Source organism: Phyllopteryx taeniolatus, chromosome 1 (genome assembly GCF_024500385.1).
Source record: "Phyllopteryx taeniolatus isolate TA_2022b chromosome 1, UOR_Ptae_1.2, whole genome shotgun sequence".
Classification (NCBI taxonomy): domain Eukaryota; kingdom Metazoa; phylum Chordata; class Actinopteri; order Syngnathiformes; family Syngnathidae; genus Phyllopteryx; species Phyllopteryx taeniolatus.
In genome coordinates this window covers 1,632,211-1,655,353 of record NC_084502.1, presented here as the reverse complement: position 1 = coordinate 1,655,353, position 23,143 = coordinate 1,632,211, and the positions used below count along the sequence as shown (strand labels likewise).

The 23,143-nt window shown below is 44.8% G+C and overlaps 1 protein-coding gene and 1 long non-coding RNA gene across 2 annotated transcripts in view; one reads left to right on the top strand and one right to left on the bottom strand.

The window, feature by feature from the left end:
* epha2b (eph receptor A2 b) overlaps positions 1-11,437 on the bottom strand; it is a 28,999-nt gene extending 17,562 nt beyond the window's left edge. The window contains exons 1-3 of the mRNA XM_061787842.1: positions 11,278-11,437; positions 10,377-10,456; positions 7,613-8,261 (exon numbers count right to left, since the gene is read on the bottom strand). Coding sequence (XP_061643826.1) covers positions 7,613-8,261; positions 10,377-10,456; positions 11,278-11,365 — 817 coding nt within the window. The 5' untranslated portion in view covers positions 11,366-11,437. The remainder of the gene's footprint in view (positions 1-7,612; positions 8,262-10,376; positions 10,457-11,277) is intronic.
* LOC133484980 (uncharacterized) lies at positions 3,892-23,070 on the top strand. The gene is made up of 3 exons (XR_009790573.1): positions 3,892-4,111; positions 4,638-4,730; positions 22,856-23,070. It is a non-coding gene; the product is annotated as an uncharacterized LOC133484980 (long non-coding RNA).
* The last annotated feature ends 73 nt before the right edge of the window (positions 23,071-23,143 follow it).

The window sequence follows — 23,143 nt, the reverse complement described above, 5'->3', positions numbered from 1 at the left end:
ACTTCTGATGAACTCAAGGCACCCATTTTCCCTCCCGACTGCTCCAAAGTGAAGTGCTGTTTGTCATTTGAGAGTCCTCGCCAGCCACCAGCGGCTCTGTTTGTTTATGGAGGCTGAGTGCAAGGGGCCCGTTCCATTCTGGGAGCCCCCCGGTCCGGGAGCCGGAGCCACAAAATGCCCTTCCCGGCGCGTCTGCACAACTTAAGACGGATGAGACGGTGACAGTGATGAATGTGTGCTCGGATAGACGGATGAATGGCTAACATGGAGGCTCGACAAGGGAAATTGCCCCCGAGACCCGGAGCGTAAGTGCTAGGGGGGCCCCTCAATGGCGTTTGGCAGTAAGGTCATGTGTGCCTGAGGGCAGCGGTGAGTTAAAGGGAGTCGCTGGCCTGGCCAAGTAAAACAAACTCGTGTTCGCAGTGAGGAGGTGGGAAACAGGCCAAAGTATGGCCAAGGAACACAAAAACACATTGACTGGATGAATACAAATAAATGTGGAAATCATTATCCCCGACTGCCCCTTTCATGAACTACTTGAATCTATCACGGTAATATGTCATGTCATTCTGCTCGAATGCAGGGTGACAACACGTCATTAGCATTTCGGCTGCTGCTGAGGCTAACAATGGGGGTCTCTGTTGGGGGAGGTAACATGAGGTAGAGGAAGGTGGTAGGTAGAGGACGGTGGAAGCGTGCGCATGGACGCTCATTAGCCAAAAGGATTAGCAGATGTAAGGGCATTACATCTGTTTGACAATTGCTCTCAGGCTTTCATGTGGCCGTTAACAAACACAAGCCATTCTCTTGGCCCCTTTCTCCCCTCGGACCACCGGCAACAGTGGGGGGGCGGCGGGATGCGCCCAATGAAAAGACAAGTTCAGAAGTAAAGCCGCCTCTTTGAAGGGGACTAAAGGATAAAAGCACTGCTGGCTCTGTCCAACTGAAAGCTGGCTTTCTGAGACCCGTGGAAATTGGTCTAAAATGGTCCCCAAAATAAATTGTCATTGTAGAGCTAACAGCCATAGATAATAATGAAGTGATAAGTCGAGCAATTGCACCATGTCTACGCTAAATCGGACCAGACGCGGCAAAAGCCGTTGGTGCTTGCTCCATACGAAGACATGAGAGACCTTTGCTAGTGTAGCGGTTGACATAGCAGATCTGTCCAGGACGGGCAGCTGGAATAATGTCCAACAGTAAGTATGCAAAGGTTCATCTTCATCATGGATCATGTTCAAAGCACTTTATTTGCATGTGGAATAATGTGTGTAAATCAATATATTATCAACAGCTATCATGGCTCTTCACCAAGCAGACACACTTGTTGGCAAGTTATAACTTGGAAAAGAGGGTGAAATAGCGCAGAAATAGTGCGGAATGAAGCACGCATATTGTGTTTCAATGAATAGCGTTTTGTGTGTGTGTGTGTGCATGCACACATTCGTTTGTGTGTGTATTGTGTGTTTGTCAAGTGGACAAGCAGACAGCCAGGTGGCAAACACAGCAGCAGCTCTCTCCCCGGTGCCGTCTACTTCCTGATGAAACGCACCAATAAAAATATATGAAAGTGGCCGGCCACAATAGAAAGCCCTGAGCCAAACGGGCCAGAGAGTCAACCAGGGATTAGGTGGCCTCCGGCTTCCGCTCATCCTGTTGGCAGTGACGGGTGGCTGGCTGTTGTCAGATGAGGAGATGAATGACACGCTGGGAAGGAAAGTTGCTGAGCTCACCTCACACAGCAGAACAACACAATGCGCTTCGCACTGCAGTGACCCTACGCCCACTGCCCCCCCCCCTCACCCATTCGCTCCCTCCACACCGCCACCACAAACACACATCCATACACACAACATTCCCAACTTCCCTTCCATACACACAACATTCCCAACTTCCCTTCTAGCAGAAAAACACAGTCAATAACAATTTGTACTGGAGAAACCACATCAATACATCTCAAATATTCAGCATTATTCTATACAAAAAAAAAACAACAAAAAAAACCGCACAAACCCAGCAAAGCTTGTGAAACCACAGCGCAGAGAACATCAAAAGCATTTATGGGGATTTGTCTTTGTAATTTTGTAAATTTTTACTCCAATTGTCTCTTGTCTGCACTGCTTCCAGTAAGTGTATATTTGATTTATTTTTATTTTTTTTGTCCAATCCGATTTCAGCGTGTGCTGCCATGTCAGTATTAATCTGCTCAGGACTTCAGAATCCGTAATGCTTGTCAATGTAACTTTAACTAAATTAGCAATAGGGCGGTTTGTCGAACCAATCAGATTTCGTGCTCAGCCTCGATGAGGTCGGTATTTTTCCGTCCCCCGATTGGTTGGTCGGCGAACAATCGTTACAGCCAACTTCGACTAGCAAAACATATCTTTAGCGATCTGCACACATAAATACGTTTAGAAATCAGCATCTGTGGTGAGTATGATGTATTTTATTGAAATGTTTTTAGATTCTTTCATGTTATCAGACAAATATTGATTCTGAACTGCCCTAGACAATGGATGTGGCACAGTTGTGTGCTGTTATATTGGGTTTTTGTATAGTATCAATGGTTTCTATAATTGTGACATTATAGTGGTGGTATTTAGAGGTGATTAAGTCGGGTAATTCCCCAGGTAACAAATGCACACACACCCCTTAGCCCCAGTATTTTGATGTCGACAATATTAACAGTGGTTAACTCCTTTTTACACCTGTGTATTTGTGAATGTTAGAATGTTACTTAAAACAATGTTCTTACAGTTAATAAAGCTTTTATGACGGCAACGGTCGAACCCGGTAACAGATTTAGGATTTCCCTTTGGGGAAAATACAGTTTTGAAATGGTGCTCAACATTCCACTGTAGTGGCTTTCATACCGTATCATTAAACACACGTTTGCCTCTCTTATGTCACGCAAGTTAATACAAATTCTCTCACACAGGGGTGCAATTTACTACGCTACAGAAAGATAAAGCAATAAAGTAACAGCCTTCACTTCACTGGCGCATTTCCTGTTGGCTTGTCAGCAGAGATTGGCAGCCTGGTTTCAACTGTTGAAACATGACATGACTTGAAAGCGCCTTTATCATCCTCCCATTATTTAAGAAACGACTCCCTCGCCCGCCGGGCACATCCTAACTTGGCAGCGCATCTGAAGAAACCGTATTTAAATTGAACAAAAAAGAGCAACATGTGCATCGAACTTATCAGCGTCGTGGAGAAAAACCTCACTCAGCAATTATTTGAGACATGTCATCCACCACAGGTCAACGAAACGAATTTGGCCCGTGTTCACGACCGAACAGATAAAGGGAAACGGTCTAAGGCCTTGGTCTTAAAGGGTTAAGGCGATTATAAACACACAGTTGGCTCAAAGCAGAAGAAAACGTCTGTGAATCAGTTGCTTTTATCGGGATGCTTCAAGACAGCCTTCCTTGCTCAAATTCCACACTTATCAGAGCCTTTTAGGCCAATAAAATCGAAAGAGGAAGTTCACGTTGCACCCTTGCTAAATGTCAGTCACGAGTCATCTGTTAACAATCAAACACTCTTTAAACAGTCCCGCAGCGTTAAAGATGAATGCTCTAATTTTTTAACGTGAAGTGTCACACAAGCACAAAAACTAAACTGTGTAAAATGTTCAAACACAACACACATAAAACTAGCACTTTAGAGGCCACACACACATCAAGCTAGCTAGCGGCTCGTGCGAGAAGCTAGCGTAGAAGCTACTTCCATATGTTCGCTCAATGCTCCTTGTCAAACATCACACACGCGTGGACTCAAATGCTCCAAAACAGTCACACTAGTATCAAATCAAAGTCCTTTGTTCGCAAATAGTCGGTCAACACTGGCTACTGGGAAGCTAAAATATAAAGCGGCAGTCAACCAAATTAAAACTCAAATTGTGTTGTGCAAAAGCAACTTAAATCCAGTTGGAACATTTATTTTTGGTACAGTGGCGTTCTTGACTTATGAATGCCTCAACTTTCAAGTTTTTCCAGTTATGAGCAGTCGATTTTTTTTGCTTCATGTTGAAATATTTGGAGTACGAGCGAGATTCAGGTACGCTGTCGCTTGATGGACGCGGAAAAAAAAAATGGAGCTATAAAAGGTACTGCTTGTGGGGAAGGTTTTCTATTTTGCTTGGATGCCTGCTTACGACAAAACTAAATGTCTATATGTGCGCTTGAATACGCTACTTTACCATGAAATGACCCTCAGTCCCCAGTTAATTCCTACAATTGCATTTAAAGTTTTCAATTTGGGAATATGGTACTCTTTAAATAAATACAATGATAGAGAGCAAATAGGAGCAGTTAGGGTGGGAGGCGAGGTAAACGTTGCACCAGAGTGGTTGGGGGGAGCACACAAGACCAGTAGTTACTTCAAGACAATTACTAGCCATTCACATCACTCACCACACAAGTAAAACTTAGTCACCGACCGGTCGTTACGTCATCCGAGGATGAGCGTGGAGACCGAGGCGGAGTGGAAAATCAGGAGACTCAGAAAATAGCTTACAGGAACTCTCTGGTGAGACCAATAATCACTTTACTGGAACTCCACAAAGGCTCCGGCTCGTCCACGATGCTAATTCTGCACACGGCAGTCCAAATATTTCTCATTGCGTTTTCCAGAACAAAAACCACGATCTGCGATTAAGTGTGACTGACGAGGCTGATGAGCCGAAGTCCGGCAGCCAAGGCCGTCGTTGCTCCACGCGACAAATGGTAAGGTTTTACATTGCAGCAGGAAGGATTATGGGTTACGAAGGACCTGATAGGAAATGAAGAAAAAGGGAGTGGGGCCAAGAACTTCTTTGAAAATAGATGCAGTACGGTACAGTGGTGCCTTGTGATATGAAGTTAAATAAGGTACCGAAATTACACAGTCGTAATTCAGAACGTATCTCAAAATCAAAATCATCTTGATTTCCCCATCGATTTCCCCAAAATTTCCCCATCGAAATGTATCTAAAAGACAACCCATTCCAGCCTTCCCCCAAAATAACAGCACCCCAAACATTTTTAATAAGAAAAAGAGCACTCTGTAATACTGTACTCTATATAAAAACATACAGTAATGACAAAATTAAATAGAAATCAATTTAAAACATTTTTGCCACATTTTTTGCTTCCATTCAATGAACATTGTGCTGCTCCTTGTGGCATGTGCACCTTGACCACCTGGGGGCGGTATAATATACACAGAGAAGTAGGGAGAAGAGTTTCACAACTGACTAAGATATAATAATATCAGTTAGTTGTACAAACTATCATTGTATAACTTGAGGCAGCACTTTACTGATAATGAATAAGATAAAAAGGAATTCAGTTGAATTGAATTTGTGGAAATTTGAATTTGCAACAAAAGTTCTATTATTCTTCACTTAACTCCCTTTCTGGTTGAGGCCGCTCTTTCTTTAGAGAATAAAAGGCACAAAAAAGCCAAAGAAAATAAACAAAAATACCGTGTGCTATGCGACGTGACAGCGGTTCAAAGTCCACAACGCAACGTTATCGTTTCACTTTATAGACTAAAAACTTTGTTCCCTTTCAGAGGCGTTGTTGATGTTACTTCAAGACTTTAAATTCACGTTTAAAATATTTGTAACTGTATTATTTATTGTTGAAAGGGTCAATACGAGTGAGAGCACTACTAAACATTTCGTCATCGTTTGATTTATCTTCAACCTGGCGGTCACGCATTGTAAGAGTCGAAATAAGCCGCATGTTTTCATTCCAAACAATTTGTCTGGCAGACGTGAGTTACAGTTTATGAATGCGATCAAATTCTGTGCAGTCAATTGGGGGAGTCCGTCATCCCGCCGTGGACGGTTTCCCTTTGAGCGAACGCGAGCATGAGCCATCTTCAAATGTTTGAGGAGCAGATGGAGAGCAAAAGCAGATGTTTCCACCTTCATCTTCAACTTCCTTTATGCGTCTCTGAGCTCCCATTTGACTTCATCTTGGATTTGCAGTGTTTAGTCATTTTTATGGGAGGTCTTGACCCCCCCCCGCCTCGCTCCCCCCCACCACCACCACCACCAAGCACGACCAGCATGCCTGGGAAGGAGGCTGCTCTTCAGCAAACGGATCAGGAATGCACTGGGGAGGTGAGCGGGAAACAGAGCGCCTCATTGTTCTCCTACCTTTACATTCCAGTCTCTTGTTTTAAAATCACAGGCCTCCTCTAAATACAAGATCTCCATCGCTTTTGAGAGCTTTTGCCTTCATTCCTACCCGCCTCCCACATCATCCCACCTGGCACTTTTCCGGTCAGCGAAAAACCATGCACTGGCAGTAAACTTCAGCACTTTTATGCCATCGGGAGGGGAAACTAAATGGAAATCTATTACAGGCATGCGGGATTTACAAGCCTAATCCACAGTGCATTTGGCTATGTGCGCATACGCGTGCGTGTGTGTACGTGCGTGTTTACAGTGGCGTGTTCCAGAGAGCAATTTGGACTGATGGGAGTCATGAGGTGTTTAGACATCTGAACAGGCGTGTCTGTGCACGCAAGTTGCACAACACACCTTAAAGCTGTGGCCCGCAAACGTGATGAACAATCATCTGCAGTTCCACTGCACACCGAGAAAAAAAAACAAAAAAACAACATAAATAAAAAATACTTTTTACAGTCAAATCTGATCGCTAGAATTTTACTTTCTCGTATTCTGGGTATTCGTACAATGGTACATTGACTTACTTATTTGCTAATTGGACTTTGATGCCACCGGAAACGGATCGATGCCCACCCAAGGCCGTTGTGATGCTAAGATTATGACTTCAAATTAGGGTTTGAAGCAAGAGTTAGGGTTTCAGGACAGGATTAAAGTTCAAAAATAGCTTTTCAAACTAGGGTTCGGCCTTAAAAATCATGGTTGGAAGACAATGTTGGGTTTTCAAATTGGGGTTTGAAGATACAAGTCATAGTTTCAAATTTGAGTATTAAGCAAAGGTTAGCATTTCAAATCGGGGTTTAAAGCAACGGTTAAGGTTTTAAAGTAGGGTTTCAAGACAGTTTCAGATTTTCAAACTAATATTACGGTTTAAAATTAGGGTTTGAAAGAAGCGTTAGGGTTTCTAGACAAGGTGAGAGTTTCAAGCTGTAACTAATTGGGGAAATGTTAAAATTCCCATGACTTGTTTCCGTCAGATGAATTTTGCAATCATTTCCACAGGTTTCAGTTGAATGAAATCAGTTCAGGGTAGAAAGACAATGAAAGCAAGGTATCAGGAGGTTCGTACTTTCGTGCAAAAACTTAAAAGACAGCTTTCGTACAAGACCCCGCATTCGTTTCCTAAAGCTAAACATCTCGAAATGACCGTGGAGGTTAAAAAGCACGCACGTCCTCATTGTCTAGGTTCTGCTTCCCAGAATCCCGGTCAGGGATGATGCTGAGACATGTAAGCATTCCTACCATTGCAGAGGAGCCACGTTAGCCAAGGGGAGAATTCCACACAGCGATGATAATAACGCCCATGGCAAACATACGCAGCAAACGACGGGAAAAAGGAACTCAAACAAACAGCCAAGCCAAATGGTCAGTGCGAAGAGACACTCGCATGGGAACGACAATATTTGGAGGGTACGATCAAGTGCTTACCTTGACACACGTCTTGGTCTTTTTCATAGCCCGCTTTGCACTGGCACTGCCTGACTGGCAACACCCATTCTCCATCCACGGTGCAGTATACGCGAGGCGGCTCGTCGCTGACGGCGTTATCCACGCATACCCCGTTCACTTGCCTCAGAGCCTGGTTCTCGCCGCCGGCCACAGTTTCCGGGAAGGATGCCAGGCTCATGACTGTGGCGGGGCAGGTTTTGTAGTAAACCCTGACCGACAGAAGAGCCACACAGGCGCCGATGTCTTGAAAAGCCAAGTAGAAGCCTTTACGAGAGAGGTTCTCCACCACCCGAGTCTCGGTGTTGATGCGCAGTTCGTTCTTGCTGGTGATCTCGTCGGGAGCGATCGTGGCCACTTTCTTGAACTGGCCCTTGCGGAAGGTGGTGCCCACGTCGACGTCCGACTCGGAAGTGAAGAGGTTGAAGGTTTCCTTACAGGTCATCGAGGCGCCGTCGAAGGAGTTGCAGTCGCGGACAACAAACTGGAGCTCCACAAAGACCCGCGAGGCCGTCGGCCGCCGCTGGATGAAGGTGGTTCGGAGCCAGTTGTCTTGCTCGCGTTCGCCGACGTTGCAAACAGAGTAGGTGTAAAATTGAGAGCCGTTCAGGGTCCGTTGGACCACCTCCCACTGAAAAACAAGGCAAAGGCACACATGCTAACAACTGACAGATAATATAACAATACGACCAGGCATATATTCTTTATCCTCTGCGAAGAACGATTAATAATCCTGCTGTACTGAGAAACGGAGAGAGGAGCTGCGACTCCAATACAATACAATACAGTATGTTCGTCTTATACTGCCTCCAGGTGGCCGAGGTGCGCACACCAGACAAAAAAAAAAAAACACTCAAAGAGGTCGCGACCCCAGGTCGGGCACCAGAGGTGATTGTGAGATTTGCCGTAAACAGACTGCGTTAGGACAAAATACAATATCGATAAAAGGCTGCTCGATATGGAACTTCTCTGTCCCAATAAAGGAAAGATCCACTATCATCACCTCTAAAGGTCCCGTATTTTGACTACTTAGACCTCCATAGCGTGACTCTCTACCATGGACTTAGTATAAAAGTGTACATTTATTTTCAAAAAACACCTTGATTTTGTCATACGCGTGTCCAGAAAAAGCCCCTCTGACAGCTACTTCTGTTTGACCCAGTTTTATATCCGCTTTGTCCATATTTGGCTAAGACCGCTCCCTTTCCTCTGATTGGTTGCTTCCGTGTAGCAGAGCCACTCGTGACCGCACACGTGTGTGTTATGTCGACAGCGCTGGCTCGGGAGTGGAAAGGGAAGGCAGAGATCTTCGCAAGTGACGGAGATAAGCTCCAATGAGCTGATTGCAGGCCCCTCGGCAGAGGAACGTCCGGAACCATTTGAATTCACATTTCACGTGTTTATATTGAGCCAATATTACATCCCAAATACTAGAAATAGTTGGGTTTGGTAAAATATGTCCCCTTTAAACTTAAACTAAAAAAAAAATTATAATAAAATAAAAAGGCTCTTAACAAACCAAACGTGAACACCAACTATATTATTGTGTACTTTGTTTTCTTACTTTTGTACTTAACTTGTTGTACTTGCTCTTAGTTACATTTGTTTGTAATGGGCTATTGCCAATGCGTGTTATGTCTTTATGTTTTAGGGACTACAGATGGAAATGAGCCCAGTTTAACTTCCCAAAGATTCTTTTGACAGCACCTCAATCATTATTCCACTCGTCCCTAATGCAAACACTAAATTTGAGGAATGGATTCAATTCCTATACTTTAGTGTAGTAGACTGACAGTGGACCACATACAAGGCTTCAATCACTACAGTCTAAACCTGGATTTCATTTCCTTTGAGAGCCGCAATTAACGTCACTGCAGCACAGAAAAAGTGGGTCCAGTGTTCATTCAGTTTTTTCAATCGCGAGTCGTGCGCTGAAGCAAGCGCGGCGTGAGAAAGCAGCGCAAGCTCCCACATTAGTTTTCCCGACACTGCTTATACTCCATACTAAAAGTTGCCACAAATATTTCTGGGAAAACCACGACGTGTTTGAACACAGCCTTGGCTCTCAAGGAACAACTGGTCCCACGGGGGCTTTTTAAGGCAGGCGAGGTATGCAGTTTTCATACACATCAAATAGCTGTGCGTATCAAATGTGCCTCACCACACCTGGTATACAAAGTGAAAGAAAAGTAGCATTTAAAGCGGACGGAGCACACATTTTAGTCATCGGCACAAAAAAAAAAAAAAAACCAGCTTATTTACAGTGAACCGGAGCGCTCGATTAGTCTGAAAGTGCATTATGGAACTGGGCAAACACACCTCTTGTATAATAAGCACAGTATTTATGTGCAACAATGAGGCCATTTTCATTTGTCTCCGAGATGGTTTTGATGAAGTATCCGTGAGCATTAGAGAGCCCCCTTCCCTCTAAAAAGGAGGCTGAGCTTAAAAGTTCATCGCTCGCTAACATACAATTGTGCAGCCAAAGGCTCCAAACCGCAAGTAGCCACAAGTATTCCCAGTCGAGGGCGAGCCGCTATTCTGTCTGCCTCCGCTACGGCGGAGCCCAGACGCGCTCAGCGGGCAACTTCAAGCACGCCCGTCCGCGGCGGCCCATTGGACACGGACGGGGCAAGTCGAACGGTCAAATGTTTCACACGAGCGATGCTCGGCCCTTCCCGCGCGAAGTCTCCGTGCGGGCGCGTAAAGCGGACGTGTGCTGCGCGCGAGCGAGGGCGATACTCACCCCGGGCTTGTCTCCCTGCTCCAAAGGCCATGTCAACCAGCCCAGCTCGCCTCCCGTGGCCTTCATGTCCAACAGCACCTCTGCGGGTGGACACGCGGACATTAGGTTGGACATTTTCAAAAAACAAACAGTACTTCAAAGTTAAATACAACTGAACTGCACTTACCGTACCGTATTTGAAAAGCACTGTAAAAAGTTAAGCGGTTACTTTTTAAACGCATGCACGCAACGCTACGAGCTTCATTCTAATATGTCCGACTTGGTGGTTTAAACGCAGTATTGGGAATTGGATCTGCGTTCAAGTCAGCGATTCTTTTTTACGCGGCGCTTTTTTACCGTTAAGTGGTACGCATATCACACTTTGTGAATAACAACAAATTGGATTGGAATTCAGAAGTCAGAAATCAATACTCGATACGGTCTTTGGCGCTACATGGCGGCGGTTTGACACATTGAGGCCAATTATTGTGAAAGGTCAAGGTCTTCGTTCACGATTATTCGTCATTGTCTTTGATCGAACTTTTTTTTTTTTTTAGGTACCCAAAGTATCAGTGGTATCAGTACTCAGCATCTGTATCAGTGAGTAAGCGAGTGATATTGGTCTGGAAAAAAATAAAAAATAAAATAAAAAAGTGTTACCGAGCAATTCCGAATCAATTCAATTTAGTACCAGATTTGAAAAACTTGTTCAAAAAAAAAAAAAAGTGCTCTTGTTCCGTTCAAAGCGGAAATGTGAAGTGACTAAGCAACGAAACGACGTCTCAATATCGATGGCGTATTATTAATACGGACAATTCCATGTCGCGCTCGATATATATATATATATATATATAAACTTTCTTGTCCGTACTCCGCGAAGGCGCCCGCGTTCCAGACTCCGTTCGAAGGACGCGACCCTCACCTTCTTTGCTTTGCGGCGTGACGAGGATGGCGTGAAGGAGCACGCAGGTGAAGATGATGGCCGCTCGGGCTCCGGCGGAAAAGCCCATTTTGCTCCCGCTCGCTCGCTCGCTCAGCTGCGACTGAGCGTCGCGCTCAGGGCTCGCGCACGCGCACGCGCGCGCTCATTCACAAAGCGGGGGGAGGGGAGGCGGGGGGAAGACTCCTGAGGAACCCGCTGCGTTCAGGAACCGTCGGAAATGACAAGTGTCTCCCCAAAGGAAGCGGCACAGAGCACGGAGACGCACGGTCATTGCAATTCCCACCAGAGCCGGACGAACGGTTTTGTGCTCGAGGGTAGACGTCTTGATTTATTTATTTATTTTTAAACGAACAGATAGGCCAGGTCCTTCGGAGGTAGCTTACTTCAAAAAAATATATATTTAATTAAATACAATTAAAAAAAGCATATGATGGAAAAAATTTAAATGTTATTTTCTATTTCATTTGAATGTATTTTGTGTTGCTACTATAAAAGTGTTAATGAACGCGAATAATGACGCTCTCGTCTCAACGTATTGACAAACAAAAATAAATAGACACTCGGGTGTGAACTGTTTAGTTGATAGTTGCAGGAAGCCATAATTGACTTGACTTTGCCGTATGAATGGCAACAAGTGGAGCGACAGGTTTACGGCGCCTTCTGCCATCTCATGGAAGAGCACATCATTCTTCCTCACGACTGTGCGGAAAACCTGTTTGGCTTTTAAGCCACACAAACGCTATTGTCACTTGATCAAATGACCAAAATGACAGTCTCCATTCATTTGACTGTCTTCCCCCCACTTGTAAAACAATCTTGTGTCAATGACGTGTGTTTTTTGTTTTCATTGTTCTTCCTACTTTGTTGCACTCCACTTCATTTTGAAAAAATCTATTTATCTAACTTGCCGAGAATGCTGTGCGTGTTTATATTTAGGTGGCTACGTGGCGCGTCAAGTCTGCGCCGAGTTGCTCATTTAACTTAGTTACTTTTGAAATTAAGTAATCAGCAAAGTGACTAAGTTACTTTTTCAAGGTAACTGTGCTAAGAGTAATTTTTCTTCACCGATCTGCTGTTCTTGCTCACCGCAATCAAAATGACAAGAAAACCCGATAATCGAACCGTTAGCCTAGCGTTTCTTCTTCTTCTTTGCAGTCCGGATGCCCTTTTCTCCTCGTCATGTGCAGCGTCGCCCACATTCCAAAAATCAGCTCCGATGTTAAAAACCGTTATGCGCACAGTTATGAACACAGTTCTATGACCACGCAGGCCCCGACGATGAATGAAAAATGGTAGCGGAATGAAAAGCGCAGCATTCCTGAGATACCTACTGTATTATGACTCAATTCCACCACCCTTCCTTCCTGCCGCTGAAGTAGAGATCACAGCCAACGACATAACCAGGCCGCCCACATACGGCAACAATAATTGATGAAATCTCTTATCTGAGCGTAAACAAAAGTTAGCGACGCTCACTGCTGCTATGTGCTGATGCTATCATCATCGCGCTTTGCTGGAAAAGTGCTCAAAGTGGTTTGTTTGGGGTCAAAACACCACGGGTTTGAAATGATCAGATGCGAGGGCTGATTCATGTTTGTTGTGTCCATTGAAAGTGCTTTTCACTCCCTGCCTGCTCCCGAATCACTCATCTAGCTATGTCAGCAACGTATAGTGACAAACAGAAGCATCAAATGACGGCAGGGGGTTCAGTTAACCTGTGCGTGCAACTGTTGCCATTCATACGACAGAATAATTTGCGACGCACTTCGAGTGAGAAAGCCGTGATAGCAATTTGTCAGTGAAGTGAAACAAGATCGTCATTATTTTAGGATATAATGTGTACTTCTTTTCAAATCTTTGTTTGGTGGTCTGCTGTGAGATTCTGTAAAATATGTGCCCTGGCAGCATCTTATTACAGATTACAGTTTGCAAATATACACGGGAAGACCGACCTTCATCAAAACTTAAACTGAACTGTTTGGCTATAATGAGCATTGTTATGTTTGGAGGAAAAAGAGGGGAGCTTGCAAGCCTGAGAACACCATCCCAACTTTGAAATACGGGGCCGGCAGCTGTTGTGGGGTTGTTTTCCTACAGAAGGGACTGGTGCACTTCACAAAGTAGAGGGAAAGAACATTATGTGGAAAAAAGCAACATCTCAAGACATCAGCCATGAAATTAAAGCTTGGGTGCAAATGGGTCTTCCGAACGGACATTGACCCGAAGCATATTGCCAAACTGGTTACAAAGTGGCTTAAGGATAGCAAAGTCCATGTTTTGGAGTGACCATTGCAAAGTCCTGATCGCAATCCTATTGAAGGTTTATGGGCAGACCTGAAAAGGCATGTGCGAGCAAAGCGGCCTACAAACTTGGCTCAGTTAGACCAGTCCTGTGAGGAGGAATGAATTCCGGCAAATTCCTGCCAACTACTGTGAGAAAAAGGATATCTCAAATGTTTTACCCGAGTCACACACACTTTCAAGGCAATGGTTCCAAATACTCATTAAATGTATGCAGACATCTGGACACTTGGAAGAAAGTCGTGAAAAATTCCTTCTCCTCTCTCATTAGTCTGACATTTAGCCAATAGAAATGATTTTGGCAATCCTAATTGACCTAAAACAGGAAACCTTTAGTCTGATTTCATGTCAGACAGTGAGGGGAAAAAAGGCTATGTGTCTTTTTATATAGTGTATGTCAACGTCTGCTTTCGAATGTTTTTGCTTTTCAGTGGACACTGTGGATTTTGTTATTAGAGATTGGTGGAGTTCATGTCATAAGGAGACACAATGTGGGAATAAAAAGTGAAATGACCACTCTTAAATGAGGCTGCTTTTATTTCATATTCAGAAATGCAGAGAGGAGATTAAAGTATTTAACCGCTGGTGTGCTTTGTACAGTATTCGTCTAAAATCCAAAGACGAGGACAGGAAGGGACAATAGTTACACTGACGCACGCACAACTGTTTGCCACCGTGAAAGGATCCAGCGGAGGGAGACGTAGCTTTGCTGCGCTCATCTCGGCATACGGGGGCACAATCGGCGTGACAGGCGCAGAGAAATGGATTCATACGGGCATAATGGACACTCTAAATAGCAGCTGGCCTGCGAATAGCCTGTCATAACGTACGGGAATTATCCCCAAAAAGGCGCGTAGACAGGTTGCGGAGCGAAAAGGCCTCATCTCGTGATGAGGTCGCAGGAGGGAACGTTGGAGGTTTTTTTTTTTTTTTTGTCCTTGTAAACCGCCGGGATCCAAACTACGGCCCGGGTTACCATTTGGAGCCTGTCGTCAGTTTTTTAGAGGTCCGCGGCGTATTTAAGCCATATTTAAAATAATCACAGCCGTGATGTATAAAGCGCAAAATCACTTCCTCTCATGTGACATTGGTTTTATACATGTTTTAAAAGTGGTTGTTTGTTTATTTAATCAGTTATTGAGCTCCGCCAACAACAAAAAAACTGTTCCCATGAATAGTGCAGCCGGTGAAATACACTTGCTTCGGTGGCCTGTGCGATCTATTTTATTTTTTTTAATTCGGCCGTGTGTCGTGTTCTTCGCGTTTAACCCTCACTTGAGAAGAATCAAAAGAAAACGTAGCTAAAAGTAGCTAACGAGTCTGCGCGCCATGTTGCCCATCGTCCTCTCCATCAAAGATGGCGTTTGTTTGTTTGTTTGTTTGTTTTTTACTTCCAAAGCAGAATAAGAACCTGCCAAATGCGCAGCTGTGTCGAACATAAGGAATCGTAAAGTAACATTTTGATTGACTCGTGCGTGTTTACGGCCCACTTTGACGGGACGCAACAGGCGTGACGATGATAAGAGCCTCTGCTGTCGTGTTCACTTGCGGGAAAAGCAGCTTGGCCGCCATAACGGCAATACAGTGTGGCATTGATTACGCACACGCACGCGCACACACACACACCTGTGACGCTGACTGCGGGAAAGAAGGTGAACCTCCTCAGGCAGGGGCAACATTTTTTTATACACACCCACACTCTTCCTCCCCCTCCCCATGTGCCCCTCTTAAAGCTCCGGTTACACAAAGCCCCTCACCCCAAAGCACAGACGAACCCCCTAAAGTCCTCAGAAACCCCCACGCTACCCACGCCTCATGCTCTCTTACCCTCCAAGTCCCACTAGTACTTTTGCCTCAGTAGTAACACGTAGTTGTCCTACTAGTGTCCATAAACGCCGCACGGGAGTGGAATAAAATTAATAATAAAAAACTAACCACGACACAGTTGTTACTAATGCACATACTAGTGCGCGAACCTTACGATACATCGAAAAAATGTTCAAACGGCTTATAAAATGGGATTCTTGAAATCTAGCCGAAGGAAAAAGAGCTTACGATAACATTCCTGCACACTAGTAGGACAAATACTGCACATATAACTAGTGAGGCAAATACTATTGAGATACTAGTTAACGTCTAGTATTTCTAGTAGTATACAGTAGTACTGTACGCATGTGGCATTCTCAGATCAACTCTGCCCGTTTTTCTTTGGCTTTTTGCGACGCATGGAGTCGTTTACGTTATTTTTCTTATCTCCGCAGGGGTTAACCCGTTTTTACACTCGTGTGAAAGTTTTTTTTTTTTTAAAAGCATTTCCTGTGCAGTTGATGAAGGTTCTCAAGAGTTTGGCATTGTTGAACATTCGATCCAAGGTCGTGTCTCATTGAGTGTGTATGACCTTAGAGATTCCGCTGAACGGCACACGGGATTATCGCACGATAATACGTTCCGATATCTTGCGGGAATTTCAGGGAGCGCTACAACGGGGAAGAAAAATAAGCAGCTGTCTTTGATCAGAATTGCAGGGCGGGATTCAACTTCGCAAGTTTTGTTCAGTGGCGTGCATATACACAACGAAACACAAGCACTCACAAGGGCATGATGTCAGAGTGAGGGGGAGGGGGCAGTGCCAACAGTATCCAGCGTCTTGCTCAAGGGCACCTCGGTAGTGCTCAGAAGTACTCTTGACGTCTCTTCAACAATTCCCACAACTTCTGCTGCACTTTGCTCTGCTCGTGTCTCTTATTTCTGGTCACGGCTGGATGACGAGGGAAAGGGGGAGAGAAGGAAGGAATGTGTGATATTCCTGCATTTGAATGAAACGATAAGATGTCGTACCCAGGGGGGGGGGGGCCTCGTGTGCGTGAGCCCACCTGGGACGCCTGTTGAATATGCATTGTTCTTTGTAGTGCAGCGCTAAGTGCTAATGCAGGATGTAAAGTGAGAACTAAAGTGGGTTGGGGTTGCTGGTTGTGTGTGTGTGTGTGTGTGTGTGTGTGTGTGTGTGTGTGTGTGTGTGTGCTGGGAGGGGGGCATTCAAGCACAGGTGTAAGGCAACTGCAAACAACCCGGCAATTGTTCTTCCACAAACACACACAAAACAACAACACGTTTGCTGCATTTCGACACAAGTTGTACCTTTCCACCATCTTGTGACATCTCTGTGCCGAACAACTATGTGGAAGTGCGTCGCGGAGCTTCACCTCGACAAAAGCTGCGCTCGGCCGCCATCTTGTGGCATCTTGCTGCCAATGAACTACGTCGACGTGAGTTGAAAGTCGGAGCGCGCCACGAACAGTACAACCCAAAAAATGTCGGATGCCTGAATGCGTTATTCAACGTACAACAGTAGAATGCGTGAACGCTTTCTGTCATTTTAAGAATGTCATGATGATATTGTGTATGTAAGAGCGGCCCTGCTGCGTTTATGGCGGTCATGAGCGAGTGAGTCATAACAGAAAGCGTTCGTATTTAGCAACAGCGCGAGATGAACGTGTCGCTCTGCTTGCGTGCTCCGTCTTTCGCGCACGCATATTTGACAACGGAGACAAATCTCAAGCTATTGTTTCCGTGTTTTCGCACGCGTAGCCCAATCCGCAGAGGAATTGACGTTCGGCCACTTCCCACGTTGCGGAGGGGTGTTTGTCGAAAGCAAAGCTCCCTGACGTTCGACAAATAACCGGCGACCGCAGGAGGCGAGAGCTGTCTGTTTTGACTTAAGAATGGTTAACCCCGAGCCTGTTGCATTTTGCAGAGGCGGAATACGACTGCGAGAAACTCCACGTTTGCGCACATTTTTTAACCGCTGCAATTGGGAAGACAATCTAATAATACAGTAAGACACTTTGAAAAAAATGACTGAACAGCGTCTAAGACAAGTTCCAATGGTCAATGTTCACCGGATGTTTTGTGAACATTAAAAAAAAAAATGATATGTTGAAAGAAATGAACTGTAAAAATGTTATTCAGGGCAGCACAGTTCATTAGTGGTTAGTACCTTTGCCTCACTGTCTGAGTTTCTTGTTTCAAATCCTGGCTTCGGCCTTCCTGCGAGGAGTTTGCATGTTTTGCCCCTGCTTTTGTGGGATTTCGTCGTGGCTTCTTCATACGTTCCAAAAACATTTTTATTATTATTGAAGACTCCAAAGCAGGGGTGGGCAAACATTTGTCCTCAAAGGCTGCAAAAGATGTTTAAAACGGACCAGGGCATTCGTAGGTGAGGTTTAAAAAAAAAAAAAAAAAAAAAAAAAAAAAAAAAAAAAAGGTTGAAATTTGTATGTAAAATATGTAAAATCGTTTGTTGTAATAAATATATTTCATGCTTATTTCTATATTGTAATGGTAATAATGAATAGAATTATCAGTAATTCACCAATTACTTAATGAAATAAAAAACCAAAATCTTTAAATTACGGATATTTTTGTCTTTGACATCAAATTCCGGACTTCTCATCGTTTAAAAGGGATGATTTTTCCGAACTCTTCCAAGACGCTCCAAAGTGTTGAAAGTCACTCGCTAGACATTCAAAGGCGCCCTCCTCGTGTGCATCTTCATCCCAAATCAAGCAAAGGCACTCCCCCGCTTTTCACAACATTAGCTCAGCATTCCAATGCCCTGAACTGGAACATGCTCATATTCTCAGACGACGCCTCCGCTCTGTGTGTGTGTGTGTGTGTGTGTGTGTGTGTTGGAGATGCGGGTCAAAGAGGTGTGGCAGATGTCCCCATGTGCTCGGCCAAGTAGAATGAGCTTCTCCTCAAGGCGCATCCGTGCTCTCCTCCTTCCGTATCGAGTGACCGCCCGCCGCTCCTGAGGCCTTTGTGGACGTTTACGGCAGGAGCCAAAGGAGGTGACGCTCGGAATGAAGTCAACACGATGAGTTGGGGGGGCTACCGAGCCCCTAGGAACCTCTTAGGCGACCACCTGTTGATTCAGTTCCGCGTGACCCCGCTGGGACAGGATGGGATCAGATAGGACAGCCCAGGAGGAAATGGAGACGTGTGTTTGGATGTGTGGAGCTGGGCGAACATCAGCTTTTACCCGTGAGAGGTCATCAGCGACATAATTCAGGATTACCTCTCACACACACTACTGAAACACACACACACACACGACTGATTTTTGTTTGCTTTCGCTATCCACTTCCCTCCGGAAGCCCGATCGAGACGTCAATCAACATAACTTAACTTTCGGTTTTCAAGGGAGACATTGCGAGATCAGTGGGCAGCCGGTATCTGCTAGTCATTAGCGGCAGCGCTACCTTTAACACTGACCCAGACGTCCCGTCTCGTGAACGCGGCGCACCTGACCACTAGTTAGTCTGCGGTACTTGCTTTGTTTGTGAGAAGATTGTCATCCAATTGCAAAAAAATTATGCAATTAGAATCCATTACATTACTGGGAGAAGCTGTTTAAATAGATGAATGTTCCTTTGGGAAATTTCCATGATTACAATTTTAGTTATTAGTTTGGCTGACATTTTGAAAAGGTTAGACTCGTAACACACACTTTGGAGTACATAAGCGAACACTTTTGGATAGTTTCATCTTTATAATTCACTTTATCTGGACTGTCACATGAAGCGAAATTGTGCACATTTGTCGTTAGGACAACATGGTATCATTGTTTTTTTTTTGTTTTTTTTTAAGACCCCCACCAGCTTTGGTGATCAGTCCCAATTGTCCTTGCCCATCTTTGTTTTCTAGCATTTCCTCGATTCCACTTTTGGATTTTCCAACCTCCCCCAAAATTCCAACCTATCATTTCCTGTGTGGGAGCGAGGGCCGGGCGCTGAGCAGGCAGAGCACGCGGCATAATGGCTCTTTGTACACCACCGCCAGCGCCGCCTCGTAGCGAGTAAGGCGCATACATAGGGACGCTTTTTCCAACGTACGGCAACCGCGCAAAGGCTCCAGCCCGAGTCTCAGTCATTCGGGCTGGCCCGCAGGCTGGCTTGTGTTGTGGAGGCGGGGAAGTGGCCGAATCAAAAATAGACGGACAGCAAGAAAGATGTAAACACACAAGCTTGCCTCTCATTTTCCCCGGAAAAGTGAACATGCAAGCGAAAAAAAAAAAAATAAAATCACATCATGACCCGGAGCCTTCCTGCCACAATCAAAACAACACATGACATTGAAAAATTGATTCTTGAGGCGAGGCGGGAGCTGACTGATGCGACACATGATAGTATCTGTCTGGAAGTCACATTAGGCTATTAAAAGTATTGCTCTAGTCAAATAAAACATCCCTATTGTCAGCTGTAACAACACCATTACACCACATGACATTAAACTGACAGAGCGACATTGGTCGCAAAGGAGAGGCCTTTGCAAATGTTCTACTGTGTCTATTTATCGACGTGACCTTTGATTGAGTGTACCGCTTCATGTTATCTGTCACATTCACTACTTCCTACAGTTTGCGTTGACTCGTGTGACGCGACAGCGCTAGGTTGAAACCTTTGTTGAGACTGCTGCATCACATTTAATGACAATTCTGGGATGACGCGCCCATAAAGACGCCAAAAGCACCGATTGTATTTTCACTCATGGAGGCAGCACTCGAGCGTTAAACTGTCGGGTGACACTTCGCGATTGGTGCAAGGGTCCACCGCGCGTATTGCCAAACGCAAATATCCTCCTCCTCCCCACGTCGACAACTTCGGACATGTGCATGTGTGGCGCCCATCAGAAGCTAACGCTGTTAGCTAACAATGCAGCTTTGCTTACCTTTTGACTTTGACATTATACTATAGTGCGTCTGTGTTGTGTACATGGAGAATCTCAGTGTGCGGCGTGGTATTAAACACACTGTTGTCGACACAATTGTGCAAAATTCCGAACAACTTGGTTACGGACACATTTTTCGGACTTTTTTGGCAGCAAACAGAACAGCTAATTGGTTGTGTAATTTCCCACTTGACAGGTGCACATGCATTCCAGAGGCCCCAACTATTTGGATGCAAGCGATTTAAAAAGTGAATTTGCAATAATATGTCTACTTTAAGGTCATTTATTTTTGTGCCTTTTCTGGAAATGCCAAGGTTCCGATTGGCTTTCATTTCATGAAATTTGAACGTGGATGCTATTGAAATTGTGTGGGATTTTTTTTTTTTTTTGTGCACAACAGACTTGACGTGGTTCGTTGCATATTGAGTTTTGACTAAGTGTTAACAAAGCTTGGGAACCGTCAGATAGAAACTGCTGCTTTTCCCCCGTTCCGTCTTCCTTTGTTTGCAAAATACAGTAACAACAATCCTTGCTTACCATGTTTAGACTGAGCCGCATTTGGTTTTCTACCGTTTTCATCGCTGAATATTCATTAATGACAATGCGCACATTCCAAAGAGCTCTGCAGTGCAATTCAGGGAGCGAAAAAGCACAGAATCAAACCACAACATTGCCCTAAAGGCACGTTTGCATGATCATCTACAAGTCTTCAGCTTGAACCACAAATGAGGCTTGGACATTCACGCTCACAACTTTGGGGGTTGGGGTGGGGGTGGGGGTGGGGGGGGGGGGGGTAGAAGAAGAAGAAGATGAAATAGGCTGAGTTAGTGTGAACCTTCCACTAAGCTGTGGTTGACCGTGAAACCTCTTCAGCTATTGTTGTTCTCACAGAAGCTTCTTCAACTGTGTACTTATGTGTATATTTACACTACGTGCGTGTGCATGCTATCTATGTTATTATATCTTACATTTAGTAAAGAGGAAAAAAAAAAAAAAGGTGCGCGCCACGGAAGCTCCATTTCCACCAAGCAGTACCTTGATGTGAACTTTGGAGCCGTACACTGTTTTCGTGCTTCCATTGTCCAAAGGTGTTCATGTGTACATCACACAGTATTACATTTTCTTATGTTGCTGTAATGGAGTTTAAAAAAAAAAATGTTTGTTATTATTGTTGTAATTTAGTGACATTTTCAATTCCCGAAACAGTTTGCCCGTTGTGGAGTGGAAATGCACTGCGGAATAGCGAAAACCCACGAATAATCGACACTCTTTCTAATTGCCGTGAAAAGAAAAACAAAAAGTGTGGCAGCTGGTTGTACTCGTGGTGCGGGCAGTGGCAAGAGCTTCTTTAACTTTCCAAGCATTAACATGGCAATATGAGACCAGTGGTTTCGTTGCGAGTCAATCAGCAGAGCGGGCGAAGCTGCTGATTTGACCTTCCCTAAAATGTCCTACAGCCAACTGTTGCAATACTTTTTTGTACAACTTGCGGTTTTCTCACAGGGAACTGAAGGACAAAATGTGTTGTCCAATGGCCACTTTCCTCGGAGAACATCCTGTTTGTCAAAATGTGAGCAGCACGATGATGATGACTGTTTCAATAATACCAAATTGAACCAAGAAATCTTTGGCAACACCTGCTAGCTGACTGAAGGGTTCTTCATGGAGACAGCTTGTGAAACGGCTCCATCGAGGCGTTTGATTTGCTCGCTTCTTGTATAAACACTGAGCGGCCGCAGCATTATGACCACTCGCACAAAGTCCTGGGATCCAAATGTGTTTTTTTTTTTTTTTTTTTTTAAGTGCAAGTGCCGCAATGTGAGGTGGCAGTCCCAACTTCCATATTTGTGTCTTCAATGGGTCCCTAACCTATGACCCTGCCTCCGGTCTCCAGAGAAGCGTTACAGTTAAGCACCCGGCCGAAATAACCCTGCTGTATTTGTTTGCTTTTGTGCTCCTATGTATGGAGCTGCATGGAATGTTGGGATCTCAGTTGCCAGGAGGACACAAACAAGAAAACAAGCACTTATCAGTGTCTGAAAAAGCAACAACATTCTTTTCCATTCCCTGCTGAAAGGAAATGTTTTTCAAATGGAATATACTCCCTCTGTGGCAGAAAAAAAAAAGTAAAATAAAAGTATCACAAGGGCCTTTCATGACCTGAGCTCTCACTCTGTCTCTGTCTTGTCCCGGCCTGCTCTGCTTCTTGTCAGCCTGCAAAAAAAGCCGCCAATTAACATTCCCAGCGGTGGCCTGTGAGGGCACTAAATCACAGGAGCAGTCACACTCCTCCTCTCTTCTTACTTAAGACGCCACACTGCCGGAAAAACACACGAGACAAGCCACGGAAGCTCGTCGATGGAACTCAAAGGGTCCTGTTGCCAATCTGTGTCTGCCAGAGGAACTTAGATGAAACAGCCAGCCTCTCCCCACATTAAAATTGTCATTTTGGGAACTAATCTTTGTCATATATAGATATAGTATAATCTAATCTAAATGTACATGTTTTTTTTGTCTGTAACTGTAGCAGTGTCATATGGGGAGCCACCGACATCTTTTGACCACCGAATGCACTGCAGCCACGTGTTGAACCAATCTTCCATTTCCCAGTGAGCTTGTCTTCTTCGGGCTCCCCGGCGAGCTGAAGCCAGAGCCTGCCAGGGATCGCCCTGGACTGGGCACCAGCCAATCCCACTCACATCTATGGACAAGAAGTCTTCAATGACACCAACGTGCACGCTTTTCTTTAATGGGAGCGAAAGCCAACTCCGCATCGCCTGAGGCTAAACCTCTCGACTGTGAATAGATGTGCCAA